Source organism: Mesoplodon densirostris, chromosome X, assembly GCF_025265405.1.
Source record: "Mesoplodon densirostris isolate mMesDen1 chromosome X, mMesDen1 primary haplotype, whole genome shotgun sequence".
Taxonomy (NCBI): Eukaryota; Metazoa; Chordata; class Mammalia; order Artiodactyla; family Ziphiidae; genus Mesoplodon; species Mesoplodon densirostris.
In genome coordinates, this window is record NC_082681.1 from 117,297,414 (window position 1) to 117,319,065 (window position 21,652).

The following is a 21,652-nucleotide window of genomic DNA, read 5'->3' on the forward strand; positions in this document are numbered from 1 at the left end:
ATGATACTTTCATTGGTGCTAGAAGTGCTGAACTACTGAAGGGGTCACATCACTTCCAGCTTATACCATGTTGGGGATTTATTAACTGTGTGATTTAAGCCTCATGTCCATGTTTGTGTGTGTGTGTGCGTGTGTGTGTGTGTGTGCGCGCCTTGTCTATAGCCAACACTCCACTAGGGTAACTTAAAACAAAATAGGAATTTATTTACAATAGCAAAGATGTCAAAAATAACAGGAACAATATATAACAAATCCAAGAATTGTTTTATGAAAAAGGCAAACAATACATACACAAAAGATAAAACAAAATCCAAAAGGGCAAACTTAATCTTGACCTTATCTAAACAGCTGCAGAATGTGGCAAAATAGTTTTTCAGATATGAATTACTTCAGTAATGTTGGGCCAATTCAACACACACTTTTCAGCCCTTCTTTTTCACTTGGTGAATCTTCCTCTGACTTCTATTTACCTTTGGGGAATGTAACTTCGGGGAGGTCATACAAGATTTATGAAGTACATACAGGCTATTTACATGTGTACTAAAAGATATATTTATTGGCTGACAGGCTAACATTTCAAAAGGACTAAAGTGATATGAAAGTGAAGGTATAAACTGAGTCCCATTTCACCATCACTGCTTCCTTCTGGGGTTTGGGTGCGTGTGTGTGTGTGTGTGTGTATGTGTGTCTTGTCTACTACACAAAACGAATGCACCAGTAATCTTTTAAGTTCCTCAAGTGCTCTAAAACAGTGCTTCCCAAACTTGAGCATGCATCACAGTCACTTGGAGGAGGTGTAAAGACACAGATCACTGGGTCCCACACCCAGTTTCTGATTCACTGAGTCTGAGGTGGGGCTGAGAATTTGCATCTTTAACAAAGTCCAGGTGATTATAATGCTGCCGCTGCTGCCAGGCTTTGAAAACCACTGCCCTGAACTATCACCCTTTCAAGATTTCAACTGGTCAAGCTTTTCCTTCCATGAATCCTAGAATTTGTGAGAAATAAAGGAAATTGTTAATACTGAGGTTCCCAGAGTACTGAGCAGTACACTATCTGACTGGTTGGCATCACAGACCAGCAAGATGTTATCTGTCAGGTGTTCTACTACAATTAAGTTTTTCAGCATGGTGTGGTTTTGCCTTTTTTATGGCTCTGGACAGTGACATTCACCATGTTTTCTTGATCGTTTACCTCAAATTTTGATTATTTAGTGTTTCAACTATTAGGGAAACACTTGTTCCAACAGTTAAATAACTGCAGGATCTCATCTTTAAAAATCAAAGATGACTCAAATCTATTTCCTTATTTTCTTCTGAGTCCTGATAACTTTTACCTAACTTCCGATTTTTATTATAACAATGATCATCCTCTAGTATGTTAGCATCTACTAAAGCCCTCCAAACTGGGCACAAAGGAGTAACTCTAGGGCAGGGCTTCTGCTGTGGGGCTGGGTTGTGGACTGATGCTGAAATAAGTGCTCTCAAAAACCACTTTATGCATGGGAAAATTTATCTCAGGGGAATTACAGATGCTAATAAAACAAATCCTTTATGAAGATAAAAGAAAAAATGAATTTCAAGGACATGCTCATCAAAGGACTCACCAATCACCTCTTAACTTCTCTGAAATGTTACTTGCAAATTCGCAGAACTGAAATATTATTAGTATTTAAATCCAAGTCACAAAATTCAAAGCGATCAAGCATTTTGCATTCCACTGCTGCATATAAGGAATTAAGAAATGGGGAAATGAAAATAATCCACTGCTTTTGATGTTTATTAGGTTTACAAAAACTGTACATTTTTTTTCTTAAGAAAAAGCATTAACTTAGTACTGGTATCAAATAGACTAAACATTAACAGGAAAATATTCTGATTTTTATTTTTGCACGTTATTCTCAAGTACACAATTACAATAATGTCACACATCCCTATATGATTTTCTTTTTATGTATTTTACCTTTTTTACAAAGTGTACAGAGGGAGGGACATACAATATTTAAGGATATTTCTACAGAACAATAACTTATATTATGTCCTTGTAAAAATCTGTACCTCTTTAAAACATTTAACTGAAACAACCATTTTTTTAGCTTTGCTAATCAAAATTGTTTTAAGAATTAAAACTAGGTTGTAACTAATGTCAGTATATAACAGTGACTACAATTTTTTTCCTCTTTATACAGACAAATACATTTTACCATATTCACTTGACCAAACCCATAAATATCTTTTAAAGGTTTCAATATTGTGCTTTAAAAAGAAAAGAACTGTGTATGATTCCAGACCAGGTAAGAGAAATATAAAGTGTGTAAATTGTTGTGTTCTTTATCTTTCAGTTCATTTAAAAAAATATAATCGTTATATTTTCTGTATTAATTTTTACGGATGTTTTAAAATGAATAAATTTCCACTTTCGTTTAAGTGTTTTCTTTTACATTATTTCTGGGAAAAATAAAAATTAAGGGAGATTTTAAAGGTTCTCACAAAAAAACAGACAGAGCTTTCAATAATAATGCAGGGCAATGAATCACACAATGGTTAAGTTACTTTAGAAAAAAAAAAGCACATTATGGGGGCCAAGAGGGCACAGGCATTCCTATGCCTTGGCTTTGACTGGCATTCAGGATGGAGTTATACCAGCCTAAAGCACTTGATTTAGAACTGGACTAAATCAACCTAGCACTTCAGAGGCTTGCCAAACACCAAATATTAGATTTCTAACCCTATAAATGTAACTCTCGCATACAAATATCAACGGCAAAGAGAAAGATGAAAGATAAAAACCTAATAGCACAAAGGGGATGGAACACCATAATAAAGTGGCAAGGCAGCTAACAAGTGGGGAGAAAACTCCAAAATCTCCCATGATGTACCAGATACTCATGTGCCGACAGCCAATTTAAGGGATCTCAAAACCTGTTTTCAGTTCTCCAAAATTCCTCTTAACATAACCAAATTCTAACCAACCAAGTTTACTTCATGAATTTATGACTCTGATTCAGAACTCTCTGTTAAAACGTGTTAACTTTCAAAGAAAAACGAAACTGTGAAAGACTTGGTGATGTTCCAAATAAGGCCTCAGATTTTCCTCATGCACTTAAAACACACACCTCTATCTTCTAATCAAAGCCAGCTTGAGTGTTAAGTTTTTGAAAGGTTGCCAGCTGTAACAAAGAAGTAACAGAGCAGGCTGAACTTGCCCAGTGTAAGTCGTAATTAGCACCCATTCTGTGGTACATGGAGCAACTGCTTCCTTAGTCCCCTCACTTGGGGACACAGAATCCCTTCATGGGCTTCTCAGAGAGAACTGAAGGAGTTATGTCTGGATTCTCATTAGCTTTTCTGAAAAATATAAAGGCATGGAGCTGAAGTTATATGAAAACATTCTATCTAGAAACATCTTAACTTCTATTTTTCAGTTACCAAAGATATTTAAAAGAAAATACCTTTACTCTTTAAAAATACTAGTGTCCTTATTTTCCTTCTAATTCTTCACCTGAGTAGTCTCTCCAAAGAGCATGATTTACAAAATGCTCTCTCATGCATCCCTGCATCTTTCATGTTATTGTAAATTTAATACTTTTCATTATAGATTTTCAACAACTACTACTTGGGGTTGTGTGTATAAATATGTAAAATAAGCAATACACACAGATACATGTTATATATATGTGCATATACATAGTTCAGGGTACATTTACATATATAAAGTTGCAAAAGATCCTACGAGCCACGAATTACCTCTAGGAGATTCCAAATGCAGTCCTCAGTAAGTCTCATCTGTAGCACACAACCAATCCAACACAAAGCAGCAAAGACAAAATACAACAGGATCAAGCAAAATTTTTCAATAAAGTTTTCTAAAAGTTTGCTATGCTGACAAAAGATGTAAATACTCCAAAGAAAACACCCCCAAAAGTATATTTTGTCTGCTGAACAAAACGAAAGGTAAACACAAACCCAGCCACTGATCTTTACTCAGCGATGCCAGGGACACAAAAGCTCAAATGGAAACTTTCACTGTCATGTGGTCTGAAAATATTAAAACAAGATGAGTAAATGACTCCCATGTTAGGATAATTAGACCTGACCATAAAATCTCCCATTTATATTAGTAGATGTCTCTGACAATTTTATTGTGAGAAATTTATGGGAAAAAAAAATAAGTCAATATGAGTATTTTCAGAGTTACCAATCTAAAATTACCTTAAGTTAAATGGTCTTAGAAGAGTACCATCAAGGTAAGCAAGGTAAATATTTAAATAAATATAAAACTTCTAAAATAGAAAAACTCAGTATAGAATCAGGGATTACTTTATTAAAAGCTTGTTGCTGCAACTTGCTTGTTGCTGCAACTTGCTTGTTGCTGCTTTTCCCCATTTATTAAACAAACTGAATAGAATTCAGAACACACTATTGAACAAATGGCAAAAAAAAAAAGTCAACTAGAAGCAATAATTCTATATGTACACAGCATAAATCAATATACAGTATTGTATGTGAACGAGACTGTGGCTTTAAAATGAATTTTCTGCTTCAAGGCCAACATCTCTACAAAAGTCTGTAGAAGTGTTGTTAGGGCAGGCCAACTTCTTTATGATGTCGCATTATGTGCTGGTTCTTTTCTGAAGGTCTTCGGAACCCTTTCTTGCAGTACTCACAACGGTGGGGATAGTCTTTCGTATGAATGGAGATAACGTGCCGTTTAAAGCCTGAGGCATCTGTAGTGCTATACTCACAGTACTCACACTGATATACTTTCCTACCACTGTGTGTCTTCATATGCTTTTTAAGCTCATTCTGTTGCCTAAATCCCTTTCTACATCTCTTACACCTAAATGGAAGATCTTTTGTGTGAACTGAGAGAATATGGCGACTTAGAACGAACGGATCTGCAATCTTAAAGTCACAATGTCTACACTGGTGCATTTTTTTACCCTTGTGGGCAGCCACATGTTTCTTGAGTTCTGAAGGCCTGTGAAAGCCTTTATCACACATATCACACTTATGGGGGTAGTCCTTTGTGTGAACTGAAATTATGTGTCGTTTCAAATCGCTTGAGTTCGAACTCTTGTGGTCGCAATGCAAACACTGGTGTGTTTTGCTTTCTTGGTGGATAAGAGCATGTTGCTGCACCTCTTTGGTATCTGAGAAAGTCAGAAGACAAATGTCACACTTGAATGGCATCTCTTTACTATGCTTAGTTTTTACATGCGTTTTCAAGTTAGAAGAGTCTGCAGACCTATATTCGCAGTACTGGCATTGGTACGGCTTCTCCCCAGTATGGATTCGCATGTGCTTTTTGAGTTCTGATGGGTGACGAAAACCTTTACCGCACTCCACACATATATGAGGAAAGTTCTTGCTGTGGACCGCCAAAAGGTGGCGATTCAACAACCCTTGTTCAGCTGTCTCATATTCACAGAATTTACACTTGTGCATTTTGTTGGCTCCTTTTTCTTTATGCACCATTTTGTGAGTAAACAAAGCCCCAGCGTGAGAGAAATGCTTCCCACATTCGTCGCATTCGATGGCCTTCTCTGCCTTGCTGGTCAGCTTGTGGCTCTCCAGGTGGTTGTGTAAACTTATCTTCTTGTTGGTAGTGTAATCACAGTCAGTACAGCGGTACTTCTTCTTGGTAAGGTGTTCAGGATGGTTTTTCATGTGCCTTTTCAAAAAACCTCTCGACTTAAACTTTTTCCCACAAATCATGCAAGGATAGACAGTCAAGGGATGTCCATCAGGGCCAATAATTATTGCTAAGAAAGGAAAAGAAAGGAGCATGAGTGATCAAACCAAGTTCTGTTTTGGTTTCTTCAAGAATTTAAAGCATGTGTTCTGAACATTATTGGGCAAGTACTCCTATGTTAGGCTATTTGCTACTCAGCATCATTCCTTTTACAATTTTTCAACATAAGAGATACAGCAGCCTCATCAAAAAGAGAACCTGGTCTGGAAACTCCATTTAGTATGACTGTACTAACCTCACCCCCTCCAGTTTAAAAAAAAATAAATAAATGAATAAATATGTAACTTCTACCAACTAGTGACTGTAGCTTATCAATTGAGAAATTGGTGGGAAATTATTGATAAAAACAAAGTTTCATAATCACAGTTTCTGCTTTGGTTATTCTAACAATATAAATTATGTCAATTTACAGTAAAGCTTAAATATGTCTACAGAATTTTAATATGCAAATCAGCATACAAGAATAGACAAGAATATGTCACAAGAACTGAAGTACTTGCCTTGCTGCTCTGTAAAGTATTCCTGCTTTATGCTGACATAATCAGATTCTTTAAATATATTTGGTTTTTTAAAAAAGTTAATGCGGGCCTCCCTGGTGGCGCAGTGGTTGAGAGTCCGCCTGCCGATGCAGGGGATACGGGTTCGTGCCCCGGTCTGGGAGGATCCCATATGCCGCGGAGCGGCTGGGCCCGTGAGCCGTGGCCGCTGGGCCTGCGCATCCGGAGCCTGCGCATCCGGAGCCTGTGCTCCGCAACGGGGGAGGCCACAACAGTGAGAGGCCCGCATACCACAAAAAGAAAAAAAAAAAAAAAAAAAAAAAAAAAAAAAAAAAAAGTTAATGCTTCCAACATATTTGAGGGATTTCTTTTCATATCCACATAAAAATCACCTGAGTTTTGAATTTTTTCATCCATGTTTTATCCGCCCCCCCTTTTTTTAATCCAAGGAAATCATTCATGAATATCACTGAATTCTTAAAATTATATTTTCAAATTCAATACACAAAAGCTCTATGTGGTCTAGCAGCTAAAATGTCATCACAACACCTTTGGGGATACATACTAGAGTTTCATCTGAGAGCTCGCAAAGCACGCTGCGCTGTGGAACTCATGTGCCCTCACCTGTTTGGTACTGCCTGGAATCAGGTCTTCTCCTTTTCTTTGGTTTTTGTTTAGCCAGTCTGCCAAGCCCAGCAGACTCATCTATGTGCAAGAGGGCACTTGCAGTGCCATTCCGGTTTTCAATTCCATCAGAATTATTACCTAACAATGCGCATTAAAAAACAAAATTATACAGTATTATAAATTATAAAGAATTAGGGACTCTTTATTAACTATAACAACGAAAGTTAGCCATGATACTCATGAATGACAGAAATTCCCCATTCTAGGTAATGGGTTTTATGACCACATTTATTATAGCAAGACCATAGGAAATGCCTAGCTTCCAAATCTAAAAAATACATGTCAGCATTTTGCCCCATGGCCATGGACTCCCTTGTTGTCTCCCAAAATTGTAAAGTCATGGGCCACATATAATCAAGATGAAAAGTTTCAGCTTGAAAGCCTGTGTACTTCTTGCAGTACTTCCTTCTACGTAATATACACATGAAGGAAATTTCTGTTAAAAATAAAGACAAAAAGTAGACTTTATAATCTTCCTCTACTCTTATGCAAATCAAATAACCCTTACAGGGTACTGGTATTTCAGATTTCTGAAACCTAAGACCATAGAAACCGTTTTCAATCGTGAATTCATGTTCAGGAACCAATTCAATCCCAAGAGCTGCAACGCGACTTACCGTAAGCTGCTGCCCATGCTATTGGCATGAAAGTTTTGATTTCATTGTCATCGATTTGCTGTTCATGCACGGCAGCGGCTGCCGCTGCGGCAGCAGCATCCTCCTCTCCTACAATCACTTCCATATAAACTTCATCTGCAATTTCTGCAACATCTGAGTAGAAAATTATAGAAACTTGTGTGACCAGGTTTACAGATATCACAGGAAAAGATATTTTCACTTGAATTCAGTTAATAGACAAGTAGAAAGAAGGTTCACGTTATATACCTAGAACATAGCTTTCACGTAGTAAGCACTCAATAAATATTTATTGAATGAATCATACATTTCTTGGCTTTTACCATAATGTGCTTCTTCAATAACCTTATTTTTCCATACTCTTTTCCATTATGGTTTATTATAGGATACTGAATATAGTTCCTTAATTTGTTTTTAAAGCAACATTCTGAGCACACATAATAAGTCATTGATGTTTCCCTTGAAATACAGCAGGATAATAATCTCTACAATAATCCTACTTGTTTCCTTCAGATACTGGCCATATTTTTTTTAAAAAGAAAAGGAAAAAAAAAGAGCTACAGGAACATAAAATTCTCTCCCACAAAAAGGCCACCTACTTACTTAAATCTTCATCTTCTTGCTGAGAGTCGTTGACAGTCATATAAACCATCTTTTCCCTTGGCACACGAATACTGCTATTTTGATCAAGTAGTTCAACTCCATGATCATTCTCAGGCTCACTCTCCACAATGTCTACAGTGCCACCTATCAGACAAGATGAAGGCTCCAAGAATTTATGTGAAGACTTCATTTCCACCTGTTTCACTTACTACATTTTACATACTTTTCTACTGCTATATTGGAACCCTTGCTTAAAATGTTATCTTCAGAAAAGATTACAAATATTCTCAGTTTAAACCACCAAAAAATAATTAGGTTGAAGTGTTTGATCAGGAGGTATACTATGCTGAAGGTTTCCTCTTACCTAAGTCATCCTCTCCAGGGTCAGCTTTAAAAATGTACACCTTGATGACTTCAGGGCAAGTGCCATCCACTTTACAAGGATCGATTTCCGACTCTGCATCCATGGTCATTCCAGAGGAACCATCGTGCTCTATTTTGCCAGCATCATCCACTAAAAAGGCAGGAAATACATGACAAATAATAATAGCAGATATTTAAATAAAAGTTACCATTTTCAAAAGCCCTTTTTACAAATATAATCTCAAACTTAATTCACATAAAATTGGATGATTTTACCTAAACAAGTAGACACGCAGCACATGGTGAGAAACGTGGCTGACTGCTAAGCTAGAGCCGGGTCACAGAGGGCTTTCGTACAACCAGGCAGAGGGGCTCATGCTTGACCCTGGTAGGCAGGAGGTTTTTCGGTCTGGTAAGGTGTCACAATCTCTCAGCAAACTTAAAAACACAGGCCCTCGCCAAGCAGTTCTACAGAATCAGAATTAGCAGGGGTGGGGCCTGATAGACAGATTTAGAGGAACCCTGCCCCCCAGGGATTCTGATCAGCAGTTTGAGAAATTCTGCTGTAGATGGTGGGAGACTCTTAGGCAGAGCAGTGACAAGGTCAGATCACCATTTCTGCTACACCATGCTGGCCTTGAGAAAGGTGGATTCAAAGGGATCAAAACATAAAGCAGAGATATCACTTTTGATTCTACTGCAATAATGCAGGTAACAGGTGACAAGGCCTCAAAAATTAGGACAGAGGTAGTATGGATGGGGAAGAGGGCTACACTTGAGCCGTATCTTAGGACTGAAATCACAGAACCTGGTGCCCAACTGAAAAGTGAACATGACAAAAGGAGCCAAGGATAACCATGGGGTTTCTGATATGGGTGACTGAATGACTGGGGGAAGAAATGGAAGGAAATTAGAGAAAGTATCTCTCTTCTGCATGTTTAATTAATTAACTTAAGGTCCAAGGGTAACATCCCTAAAAGCTCTAAGAGCAAGTGCCTGTCCCTATTCCTCTGTGATCACAGAACCTTTTGCTTGTTTCTCGCAGAGTATACGATTCACTGTGTTGTCACTAGGGGTGTGTTGCCTCCGTCTTTCCCATTGATAGAGCAGAATCTGTATTTTCATTATTCAGTCTTTTAAGACAGAGTCTGGTGATAGCAGACACTCAGAATACTGATGAATCAATGATTCAAGGAATGACTGAGATGTGAAGTCAGCTGCTAGATACTCAAATCTGAAAGCTGAAGGCTGACCCACAGATTTGGGAGCCATCGGTTCCATGTTAACTAAGCCTTGAGATCACACAGTGAGAACCTGCAGTATGAGGAAAGAGTGGACTGAGGACATCCTAGGGAATGTCATGGTTTAAGGGAGGGACAAGAAGAAGAGTTCACAAAGGAACCTGAGAAGGGAAAGCTGGACAGGTTGGTGGAAGGTCATAAAGGAAGCTAGGGAGTTAGAAGTTCCAAGAATCCTAGTAAGGCCCATGGCAATAATGCAGCATGCACACAAGTCAAAGGGGAATGTCTGCACTGACAACAGTAACCTGGAAGTCACTGGTGTTCCTGCTGAAGAGCAGTGTAGTGAAGGCTATATATGGTCAGATTAGAGTGGGTTGAGGATTCAATGGAAGGTGTGAATTTCTTCAAAAAGTCCAATTTAAAAATGGAGAACAAAGGGTAGAAACTAGAATGCATTGCAGGATCAAGGACTTTTCTGTTTAATTGATTAAAAATACTCGAGTATGCTCAGTCTGTGAGAGAAAATACAATAAAAAGTGAGAGGCTGAAGCCAGAGAACCTGGTGAAATTTTGGGATCAAGATCTCAGAAGAACAGGGAGAAGATGAAATGAGGCATAAAGATGAAGGAATTTTCCTTAAATAGGAGGAGAAATACGCTATCCTTCTGAGACCTGAGAAGGTAAACATGGATGAGAATGAAGCTTATGTTGTGTTTAGAGAAGGGAAAGGAAGACTGTAATGCAGAAAGTTGGAAGAATTCATGGCTGGTGGCTTCAACTGTGGATATGAAACAGGAGGTAAGGGCCTTGGTCACCAGTAAGAGAATGGCAGATGGGTTAAGAGCTTGAGAAGCTAGAGAAAATGAGCTGATCCAGGACAAGCTTACCGATATGAAGGTTCAAAGAGACCAGCTGGTTAAATTCTCTGCGGTTTTTAAGAACAAAGAGAGGTTCCCTGAACTGAATATAGCTACCTAAATTCAAGTATCTTGACTATGCTTTATAAAAATGATTTGTACAGGGAAAGAATCGACATTACGTCCTTATTTCTGGCCTGATGTGTACTTACCCTTTTTCAAAGCTAAATATTTCTATGACATACCCAGCTGACAGGGCCACTGTTATTTTCTTAAAGGTGGCTTTGGAACTTCAAACTGAGATGGCATTAGAAGGCTGAAGATCTCACCAAACTAGCAGGAGAGTCCTGAATAAATCTGTATGTCTTCAGAGAACTCATCTCTGAATAGTTTGATATTGTTGATGAAGCTTGGCCTCTTTTGGCAAGGTTTGTCAAAACTGATTCTAACATGTACTGGAAAATCAAATGTCCTTGTGTTTACAAAGAACAAAGTCAGGCTAGCTGTTTTTGCATATGTTGAGTTTGTTGGTACTCATAAGATAAAACCTCTGATGACCAAAATCCAATCATTTTGGAGCTTGCAAAATGTCATGCATTTACCTGTAACTTAGAGTAAGACATTTCTGTTTGCTTTCATACATGTGTGGGAAACACATCTGAAATATACAGACTTACCAAAGCCTAGCAAAGCTATTCTATTATTAGACAAAAGTAGAATTCACCTTCAGATTTTCACCTTGAGAATGTGTCCCACTAACTCAACCTATGAAATTATTCTGAATATGAAATATTACAGAAGTGATTTGTTTTTTTTAAAAAAACACAACATTTTGGTGGTCCTGTTAAGTACTAAAAATTTCACCGTGATTTTAAAGTTACCATTAAAAATGAATTTCTAAAAACAGACAAAGAAGGCTTTGATAAAACTGAGTCATCATACGTATGATTTCTGCATTAAGTTCCTTTTTCTAATGCTGTAATGAAGAACTAAAGCTTCAGAATAAGCCCTCTCCAAAATAGAAGAGCATGATTTCTGGAAATTAAGGCCACCTCTAATAATAACTACCATTTGCATAGCATTTTGCAATTTCCTTAGCATTTCTATGTACTTTTCAATTTCCTTAGCATTTCTATGTACTTGTATTTCATTTGATTCTTACCTTTTCCAGATAAAGAAAGGAAAGCTCTGAGATGATATGTGATTTGCCCCGTCAGTAAATAAGTGAGGGGTGGGAGAGAGAGTGAAGAGGTACTTGTCTTTAGAACTCAGACCTCTATTTTCATCTTTTGATTTTTGAAGAAATATATGTTCACTGTATAAAATTTAGTATTAAAAAAAATCACCAATAGTCTCACTAACCAGATATTGCATCATTAGTTACTAAATTTTCTTCCCAGTTTTTTCTATTAAAAAAAAATTGGCATCACAGTTTCCTCAAGCCTTATGTAATAATCATCTTTACATCTCATCTGGGTTTGTTTTGTTTTGTTTTGTTTTGTTTTTGCGGTACGTGGGCCTCCCACCGTTGTGACCTCTCCCGTCTTGGAGCACAGGCTCCGAACGTGCAGGCAAAGCAGCCACGGCCCACGGGCCCAGCCACCCCGCGGCACGCGGGATCCTCCCGGACTGGGTCACGAACCCGCGTCCCCCGCATCGGCAGGCAGACTCCCAACCACTGCACCACCAGGGAAGCCCCCTCATCTGGTATTTTAAACTTGAAAGCTGAAGAAAAATTTGGCTTATCAACGATCTCATTAGCAATAGCAAAACTATAGCAAAATACAGGCGTACTGTATTCTTAAGTTACATTTTCTCAGAACTTTGTAGAGATTGTTCCACTGTCTTCTAGCACTGAGTATTTCTGTGTGGATGTCCCTATAATACTTTATCCCCAAAGTTCACTAAACATCACTGTGATTATGACTTAGTGGTTTTATCATTCTGTCAACTTCTTGAAAGAAATATTCAATCTTTATTTCAGGAAAGTTCCTTGAAGAGTCCAATCTTTACTTCAGAAAAATTCCTTCCATTATAAATATTTTTCTAATTCATCAGTTATTCCCTTCTTCTGGAATTTCACTTATGTGCATTTGTCTCCTTTATCTGTATTCCATATCTATCCATCTTCTCCATAATCATTTATATCTCTCTTTTTTTAACCATTTCATTTTTGTGATTTTCTAAAGCCACGTGTCCCTCTGCCCCTGGTTATATACTGAGGCATATTTATGCTTATAGTTGTTTCTGTGGTAGCTTTTATCTTGATCATATTTTTCCTTTCTTTTACTTTCTCTTACATATTTTCAATTTCTTTCTGAATTCTGTCAGTTTGTTTTCTGCCTCTATTGTCTTGTAATACATTTTGTGAAACTCTGTATCTCTTCTCTGAGTTTTAAGGGATCATGTTTGCAATTTCACTGAGCCTTCAGGTCAGTGCTAACCAAGAGAACTTTCTGTGATGATGGAAATGTTCCATATATCTGCACTAGCCACATGTGACTACTGAGCACTTGAAATGTGGTTGGCGCAATTTAGAAACTATATATTTAATTCATCTTGCAATATATTGATATTAAATAAAATAATATTTCAGAGAGCTGAAGAACATGAATCTTCAAAGGGCTCACTATGCATGATAACACAACACATGAAAAAAGACCCACAGGACTTCCCTGGTGGTCCAGTGAGTAAGACTCTGCGCTCCCAATGCAGGGGGCCTGGGTTCGATCCCTGGTCTGGGAACTAGATCCCACATGCCGCAACGAAGATCCCGTGTGCTGCAACTAACACCCGGCGCAGCCAAATAAACAAATAAATATTAAAAAAAGAAATGAAAAGAAAAAAGACCCACACCTAACTAAACAAAACCCTATGATATTTCAGACCAACAGGGATAAAGAGATGATCTTTAAAACTTCCAGAAGAAAAAGAAACATCTACAAAGCAATGAGAATCAAAATGGCATCAGGCTTCTAAACCAAATGCTGGATGACAATGAAACATGCCACCACAAATTCTCAGGGAAAATTCACTTCAACCTAGACTTCTGTACCTAACCAAGTCATCAATCAACTTAAAGGGTAGAAAAGAAAAAATATTTTTAGTATACAAATCTAGACTCCTTAGGAAGTTATTTCAATATGTGGCCCGGTAAAATAAGGGAGTAAATCAAGGAAGAACATGGCATAGGGATCCAGAAAACAGTGGACTAGTCTCAGGAAATGAGAAAAGGAAAACTTTAGAAAAATGTCTGCATTATAGTAAGCCTAAAACGCAACTAATCCAGAATGGATCAGAAAGACAGAAAGCTTCAAGAGGGGAGTCACTGGAAAAAGAAGAACTCAAAGAAAAAAACCTGGACAGAGAAGTAAGTCAAACCTGATAGTGTATTTCTTAGATGGCACAAACAATTAAGAAAGAAAACCTCCGGCTTCCCTGGTGGCACAGTGGTTGAGAGTCCGCCTGCCGATGCAGGGGACACGGGTTCGTGCCCCGGTCCGGGAAGATCCCACATGCCGCGGAGTGGCTGGGCACGTAAGCCATGGCCGCTGAGCCTGCGCTCCGCAATGGGAGAGGCCGCAACAGTGAGAGGCCCGCGTACCACAAAAAAAAAAAAAAAGAAAAAGAAAGAAAGAAAACCCGTGCTATAAGGGCATAATCAGTCTCAACAACAAAGTCTAATTAAGCTTGAAGTCTTTATATGACCAGTACCCACAAGGAGGACATGGATCAGTCAGTAAACCCCAGCCTTTCAGAACCAGAAGCTACCTGATAGATCTTGAAACAGATTATTTTCTTAATTTGAAAGAAAAATAAAGATGATTTTACTTCCTAAATAAGTTACTTCAAGGGACAGCCTGAATACACATATCTTTTCTAAAGGTTTAACAAGAGTGCCAGGTTATAAATGTTAGGATTGATGTCTAGGTGGGAAACCAAGTCTTTTCATAAAACCATACCTCAGTATTGCTGCTGAAGAGAGAATTTGGTTCTCTGAACCAAGAGCCTATTCTAACTTACTCTGATGAGTTCAACAGTCATCTTACTACCTAATCACTTCAATTTTTTTTTAACCTCTAAACCAAAATCCAATCAAAAGAAAAACCATAGAATAAAAACATGGTATTTGACATCCTTAGGGTTCCAGTGTGGGCGGGTGGTATTGGATAGTGAAGACACCATGGATGGGTAGTTCCACCTAAAAGGATACCTAAGCTCACGATCATCTGTTATGTCCCAGACACTGTGGTGGGTAGTTTCGCTATATTTTATCATGAAATCAATGACAACAACCCCAGGACTGAAGTGTTTTATCTCTATTTTACAGATGTGAAACCAGAGCACCTAAAAGACTAACATGCAAGAAGCATTCTGCCAAGGCAGCAAGTGCTCTAGTAGATAAACACACTTAAAAGTTCACTTTTAGACCTCCCTCTCTTACCTTCCTCCTCAAGAACCCTCCTTCTGAGGTTAAAATTTCATCTTAATTTTATTATATAGCCTATAAAAGATTTGAAAAAATTGGTTATAATCTGATCTCCTTTAATTCTTGAAACTTTCCTAGAGGGGTTCAAAGGCTTAATGAAATTAGTCTCATTCTGTAGACAGGGAATTAATGCATCAGAGACATTCAAGTGCCTATCCTAACTTACAGCGATCTCCAGCATGGTGTCAGAGATATAATTAATGAAAAATATTTGCCAAATTGCACTGAATTGGTCTAAGACCCCTAGTTAATTAAGAACTAGTTAAGCAAGAACTGACTTCTTAACCAATTCAGGGGGAAAAGGAATGACTATTACAATCCCACCCTCTGCCTGCCTTTACCCCAAAATCCCCTGATGGGACAACAGGAAGGTCTTGAATGAAGCCAGTCCAGAGTTAGTCTTGCTAGCCCAATGGATGCCACCAACAGAGATACTCTGTGTGGATAACACCAAAGGCCAGTAGTTACTGATAGGCATGCTTTGTGCTGGATGCCTGGTGCGCATGACCTCTAATTCTCACAACCACTCTGTAGGTCAGGTAGTATTACTGCCTTTGCACAAATAAGGAAACTAAGGTCAAAGTGAAGTCAGTAACTTGCTGAGAAGCAGGAATGGCATCCAAGTTGAAGGCTGGCTGACTCTAAGCTACAGGTGCTATTTCCATACACCATGTTGCTTCTCTAGGATCCCTATGAAAGGACAGCCATGTTCTCTCTCTCCGTCTCTCCTCTCTCCTCCTCTCTCTCCACTGACCAACTCGATTATCCCACCAAGTAATCAGAGATCTGTTCCAAGGGCAAGCTATCGGACAATTTTTATCTAGGTCTCAAGCAGATAAATAGTAAATATGAATCACAAGGCCAATCTGAAGCTCCAACTGCTTCTAAGACTTACAAGATGTAGACTTTTTAACACAATCTTTTTTGTCGTGGGGAGAGGGAAGGACTACAACATCTTTACCTTATTTGAGCACTTTATTCTTAGTATAAATCTGACATCCTGATTGGACGTTAAACTGAGAGCTTAATTCACTAATTTTAGTGTTGATTTCTAAATAAATTTCAGAATGCCTACAGTAAAGACAATAATTTTAGATGCATTAACACAAACCTTTTTGAATTTTACCAGAACACGCTAGACATCTTCTCTAAAATAGTCTTAGTTCAATAAATAAGACTTCTCTCACATTTCAGAAATATTCCCATGTGGATATGTATTTTTTAAATTCTAAAATTTTATTGTGGTTTATCAAATGGTTTAAGGACGAAAACTGATAGAGCACATATATTAAAAAAAGGTAAGATACATACACATGCAACCATCAGCCCACAGAACAAAGGAATAAACAAATATTTTACCATGTCTCCTGTACTAATAGCCCCTAGAATCAATAAACAAGTTATTAGATTGTACTAATCCTCAGAGTTTATGCATTAAACATACAGAGATTTGGATTTATTTATCATTCATTCCCCGAACAACTTTTTATTGGATGTCTACACTATGACAAAAGTTGTGCTTAATTAGGAGCTAACATCAGATCAACTGGTCAAAACACCTAAACTAGAAGGCCAGGGCCACCACACACTGCATCCGCGGGGTGCCGCTGACACTGTGGCTGTACAGTGGACAGCGTCAGGCAGCAACCATGTATACAGACCCTCAGCTTGTCTAACGTGCTCTGCCTCTAGTGATGGTTTTACCGTCTGCCCAGCTGCACAAGCCAGAAGCCTGAGAGGGAACTTCAAACCCTCCCTCTTCCTCAACCCTAAATTTAATCCAAATCCTACTTTCTAAGTATGTCATGAAGCAGTTTCCGTCAAACTCTACTGATAGAACCTTATTTCAAACCATCATCATCTGTTCCTCAGCTGGACTACTACAACCTCCTCCCATAGTGTACCTTTTTGGTTTCTGATTTTACTCTTACCTTGTCTGCTCTCGACAGCGCCGTTAAGGTTACTTTTCTGAACCGTAAATCTAAGCATGTTACTATTAATCTGCTTACAACCCTCTAACAACTCCCCACATCAAAAAGGCAGAGCAGGCTTCTTAGTATATTCAAGAGCCTTTATGACTGTGCCTTTCTCTATTTTGCCACTCACTTCTCATCATTTTCTCCATTCACCTCATCAAAGACATTATTTGCACCCCAAGGAAGAAGTCTCTGAACACTGACAGATCTTTCCCAGCTCCCTCCAAATAAACATGCTCTCCTCTCTGCCATTCCTCCCTCCTCGGCTGCCCACTGAACATTTCATTCCCCCTTCAAATTAAGTTCACCCCACATTATTTTTTAAAGATGTGATAATGGTATTACTGTTTTTTTAATCGTTATCTTTCAGAACTATATACTGAAATACTTATGAATGAAATGACGTGCAGAATTTGCTTCAAAACAATATAAGAGGGAAGGAAATGCACAGGAGTAGAGATGAAATAAATTCAGTTATGTCTTCAACCAAGCTTCCACAGAACTTTGGCTTATAACACTTTCATAGCATTTAGCTCACCCAAGTGTATCCAAAATTTACCAACATCCTTTCCCTTAGTGCTTCCAAAATGCTTTGTACATCCAGTTATATATCTTTTCACACTAAACTGTAATTATCTGTTTCGGTATGTCTTCTCTCCAGGACTGTGAACTTTTAAAGTCAGAGACTTTCACTGTTTATCTCTAACTGCTAGCACAGTTCCTAGCTTATCGTGGCTTATCAATAAATGTTTGTGAATAAAGATACAAGAAAAAGTAAACATGGGCAAGAGTATAAAAATAATAGTTTATATATAATTCCTTTTTCTCATGTAAACATAAATTTGAAAAAAACAACATTTCTGAGGTAGAAAAACAATGGAAAAGGGTTTGGAGGCTGCCTGGGTAGATTCTGCTATGATGGGTTAAATAAGAAAATGTTTACGCCCCCTCTAAATTATTTCCTAACGTCCTTGAAATTGGGTATTCAGTAATACTGCAAATTTTAGTAAATCACTTGAACTCTATTTGCCTCTTCTGTCCACCAATAAGCACTATTTATTCCAAACTCTACTGCTCTGTAGTATTAACTTTATACACACACACACATGAAGAAGGGCAATATGAGAGTGGGGACTACACACTTTGGAATAAAACACACTTGATTTCGAATGTTCACCCTAATGCTAGCTGGGTGTGTAACTTTGGACAAGTTACTTAAACAGAGCCTCAGTTCCCCAATCTGTAAAACAGTGGTAACACCAACGTTATAAGGTTGCTATAATTAACAAATTATATAGTAAGTTCTGGCACAAAGATATTATTTATTGAAGGTTTACTATTACCTATTTTTATTGTTACCAACTTGTTACGAATCTCCAACTAAATAATTCTTGGGATAAAAAAGCTTAAGTTTAAAAAAATTTTTTAAACTGTCCATATTGACTTGATAACAATCAAACCATAAACACAAGCCTAAACATTTTTCCCCAAAAAGAGAACTTTATTAAAAACAAACCTCACCAAACAAACTTAATTATATCTTCTGATGGAAATGCCCATTGACTCAAGGGCCATTAGAAGATGGGTCTGATGAGTCTGAGAGCATTTTGCACACATTAGTACCTGAACTCTTTCTTGAAATATTAATTCAAATGGACTTAAATTATATATATATATATATATATATATACACACATATATATATATATATATATATGCTACTACACCAAAATAGTTCAATAAGCATTAGTTAAGAACTAACCAATCTAATGATATATTAACATTCAGCTTTTATAAAAGCAGTTGCATACTGCAGAACATGGTGTTTTGAATACAATCTTATCTTAGTGAAAAGGTCTTTGACCTTAGAATATAAAAACAACTAACTGGAGAGAACACAGCTATGTTATTACTCCACACTCACTGTCATCAAAAAGTTTTATTAAAGTTATGGTCTGCACCAAGTAAAATTTCCAAGTTTACAATAAACATGTTAAAAATGTTGATAAACTTTTACTTAACCCAACTAGTTTAAAGGTTCCAAGATTAAATTATTTGCTATAATTTTTGTTAATGTTTGTCTTCTTTAAAACTGCTTAAAATAACTGAAAGCACATATTTTATTAAAATGTGTATTAGAAATGAAGCACCATAAAGGTTTACATTAGAACAGAGATTCTCTGCCAAGTGATCAGGCTTTGGCAGGAGAAGCCCCGTACTCCAGATGCATATTAGTTGTTTTCTTTGATGTTACTATCAACAGTAAGCACACATACCCAAGTATCCTGGTTTTCCATAAGAACACACTATGTTGCCATAACTTGTTAATTTTGCTAAACCTTTAAAAACTCACTTATGGATTTTTGCCTGGCCTTTAAAATTCAGACTTTAATATTTAGGGTAGTAAATTTTACAAATTCACTACCCATTTCTGATAACATGAAAACAATATAAGGACAGACATATAGATCAATGGAATGGAATTAAGAGTACAGCAATTGGGGCTTCCCTGGTGGTGCAGTGGTTGAGAGTCCGCCTGCCGATGCAGGGGACATGGGTTTGTGCCCCGGTCCGGGAAGATCCCACATGCTGCGGAGCGGCTAGGCCTGTGAGCCATGGCCGCTGATTAGCGTTTTTGTAGCAATAAAATATTTTTAATTAAGATATGTACATTTTTTAAAGACCTAAAGCACATGTAACAAACTACAGTATAGTGTTAACATAACTGGGAACCCAAAAAAATTCATGTGACTCACTTTAGTGTGATATTTGCTTTACTGTAGTGGTCTGGAATCAAAACCGCAATATCTCCAAGGTATGCCTGTTTAGATAAACTGGATTTCATCAAAACGTAAAACTTTTGTACATCAAAGGATACTATCAAAAAAGTGAAGACAACCAACAGAACGGGAGAAAATATTTGCAAATCATATATAAGGGATTTGCATCTAGAATATATCAAAAATTCTTTCAACTCGGTAAAAAAAAGACAAATAACTCAATTTAAAAATGGGCAAAATGGGCGTCCCTGGTGGAGCAGTGGTTAAGAATCCGCCTGCCAATGCAGCCCTGGTCGGGTAAGATCCCACATGCCACGGAGCAACTAAGCCCGTGCGCCACAACTACTGAGCCTGTGTGCCTGGAGCCTGTGCTCTGCAACAAGAGAAGCCACCACAAGGAGAATCCCGCACACCACAACGAAGAGTAGTCCTCGCTCACCGCAACTAGAGAAAGCCCACGCACAGCAACGAAGACCCAACAAAGCCAAATAAATAAATAAATATTTTTAAAAAGGGCAAAAGATCTGAACAGACATTTCTCCAAAGAACATATACAAACGGCCAACAAGCACGTGAAAAGACGCTCAACATCATTAACCATCAGGGAAATGTATATCAAAACCACAAGAGGATACCACACTTCATATCCACTAGGATGGCTATCACCAAAAAGACAGTATTAACAAGTACTGGAGAGGATGTGGAGAAAATGGAATCCTCATTCACTGCCAGTGGGAATGTAAAATGGTGCAGCTGCTTTAGAAAACAGTCTGGCAGCTCCTCAAAAGGTTAAACATAGAATTACCATATGACCCAGCAATTCCACTCCCACATATATACTCAGAAGAGATGAAAACATATATCCAACAAAAACTTGTTCACAAATGTTGATATTGAAGTCCTAATAGCCAAGAAGTGGAAACAACCCAAAAGTTTATTAACTGATGAACAGACTAAAATGTATACCCATACAATGGAATATTATTCAGTAAAAAAAAGGAATGAAGTACTGATACATGCTACAACATAGACGAATGTTGAAAACATTATGCTAGGTGAAAGAAGCCAGACACAAAGGACCACATATTATAGGATACCACTGATATGAAATGTCCAGAGTGGGCAGATACAGAAAGTAGATTAGGGCTTGCTTAGAGTTGGAGATGATGGAGAGGGATAATATGAGTGATAGTTAAAGGATATGGGGTTTCTCCTTGGGGAGATGAAAAAATTTCTAAAATTGATCATGAGGATGGTTGCACAAGTTTATGAATATACCCAAAACCACAGAATTGCACACTTTAAACGGGTGAACAGTATGGTATGTGTATGAAAAGCTATTACCAAAAAAAAAGTTTATTTCAAAACTTAAATTGAATCTAGGATTAGAAAGGAACACCTAACTTCCACTCATCTCCTACCTAACTGTCCTAATTAAAAGACATGAGATGTCAATAAGACCTAGAGTGACATTTCATTGATCATATTAATATCAGAGGCACCCAAAGAATATTTTGTTTCCTGCAGCTGTTATAAGGCAGTGCCTGACTCATCATCACCAGATCTTCTCCAACTTTCCCTATTGTACAAACTGATGTTTCACAAAATAGCATCTTGACTATGCAGCTGCAGAGTGAAACTGTAGGAGGGTGAAGACCACTGCAAAGAAATTAGGGATGCCTGGCAGCTGTCTCAGATTCATGGAGAACTAAGAAACAATTTGAGTAACAACTGGATGATTCAAACACTCCACCTTTCAGAGAGCCAGAA

General features: G+C 37.8%; 1 protein-coding gene across 5 annotated transcripts in view; it reads right to left on the reverse strand.

Moving 5' to 3' along the window:
* Window positions 1-238: 238 nt before the first annotated feature.
* The window catches only part of ZFX (zinc finger protein X-linked), a 60,940-nt gene continuing 39,526 nt past the window's right edge, over window positions 239-21,652 (reverse strand). For 4 of the 5 annotated variants that reach the window (XM_060086883.1, XM_060086885.1, XM_060086884.1 and 1 more), the window contains exons 4-8: window positions 8,541-8,690; window positions 8,177-8,320; window positions 7,556-7,708; window positions 6,876-7,016; window positions 239-5,764 (exon numbers count right to left, since the gene is read on the reverse strand). In XM_060086883.1, the coding sequence (XP_059942866.1) occupies window positions 4,581-5,764; window positions 6,876-7,016; window positions 7,556-7,708; window positions 8,177-8,320; window positions 8,541-8,690 (1,772 nt within the window). In that variant the 3' untranslated portion in view covers window positions 239-4,580. The remainder of the gene's footprint in view (window positions 5,765-6,875; window positions 7,017-7,555; window positions 7,709-8,176; window positions 8,321-8,540; window positions 8,691-21,652) is intronic. The other variant, XM_060086888.1, reaches the window with a different exon arrangement.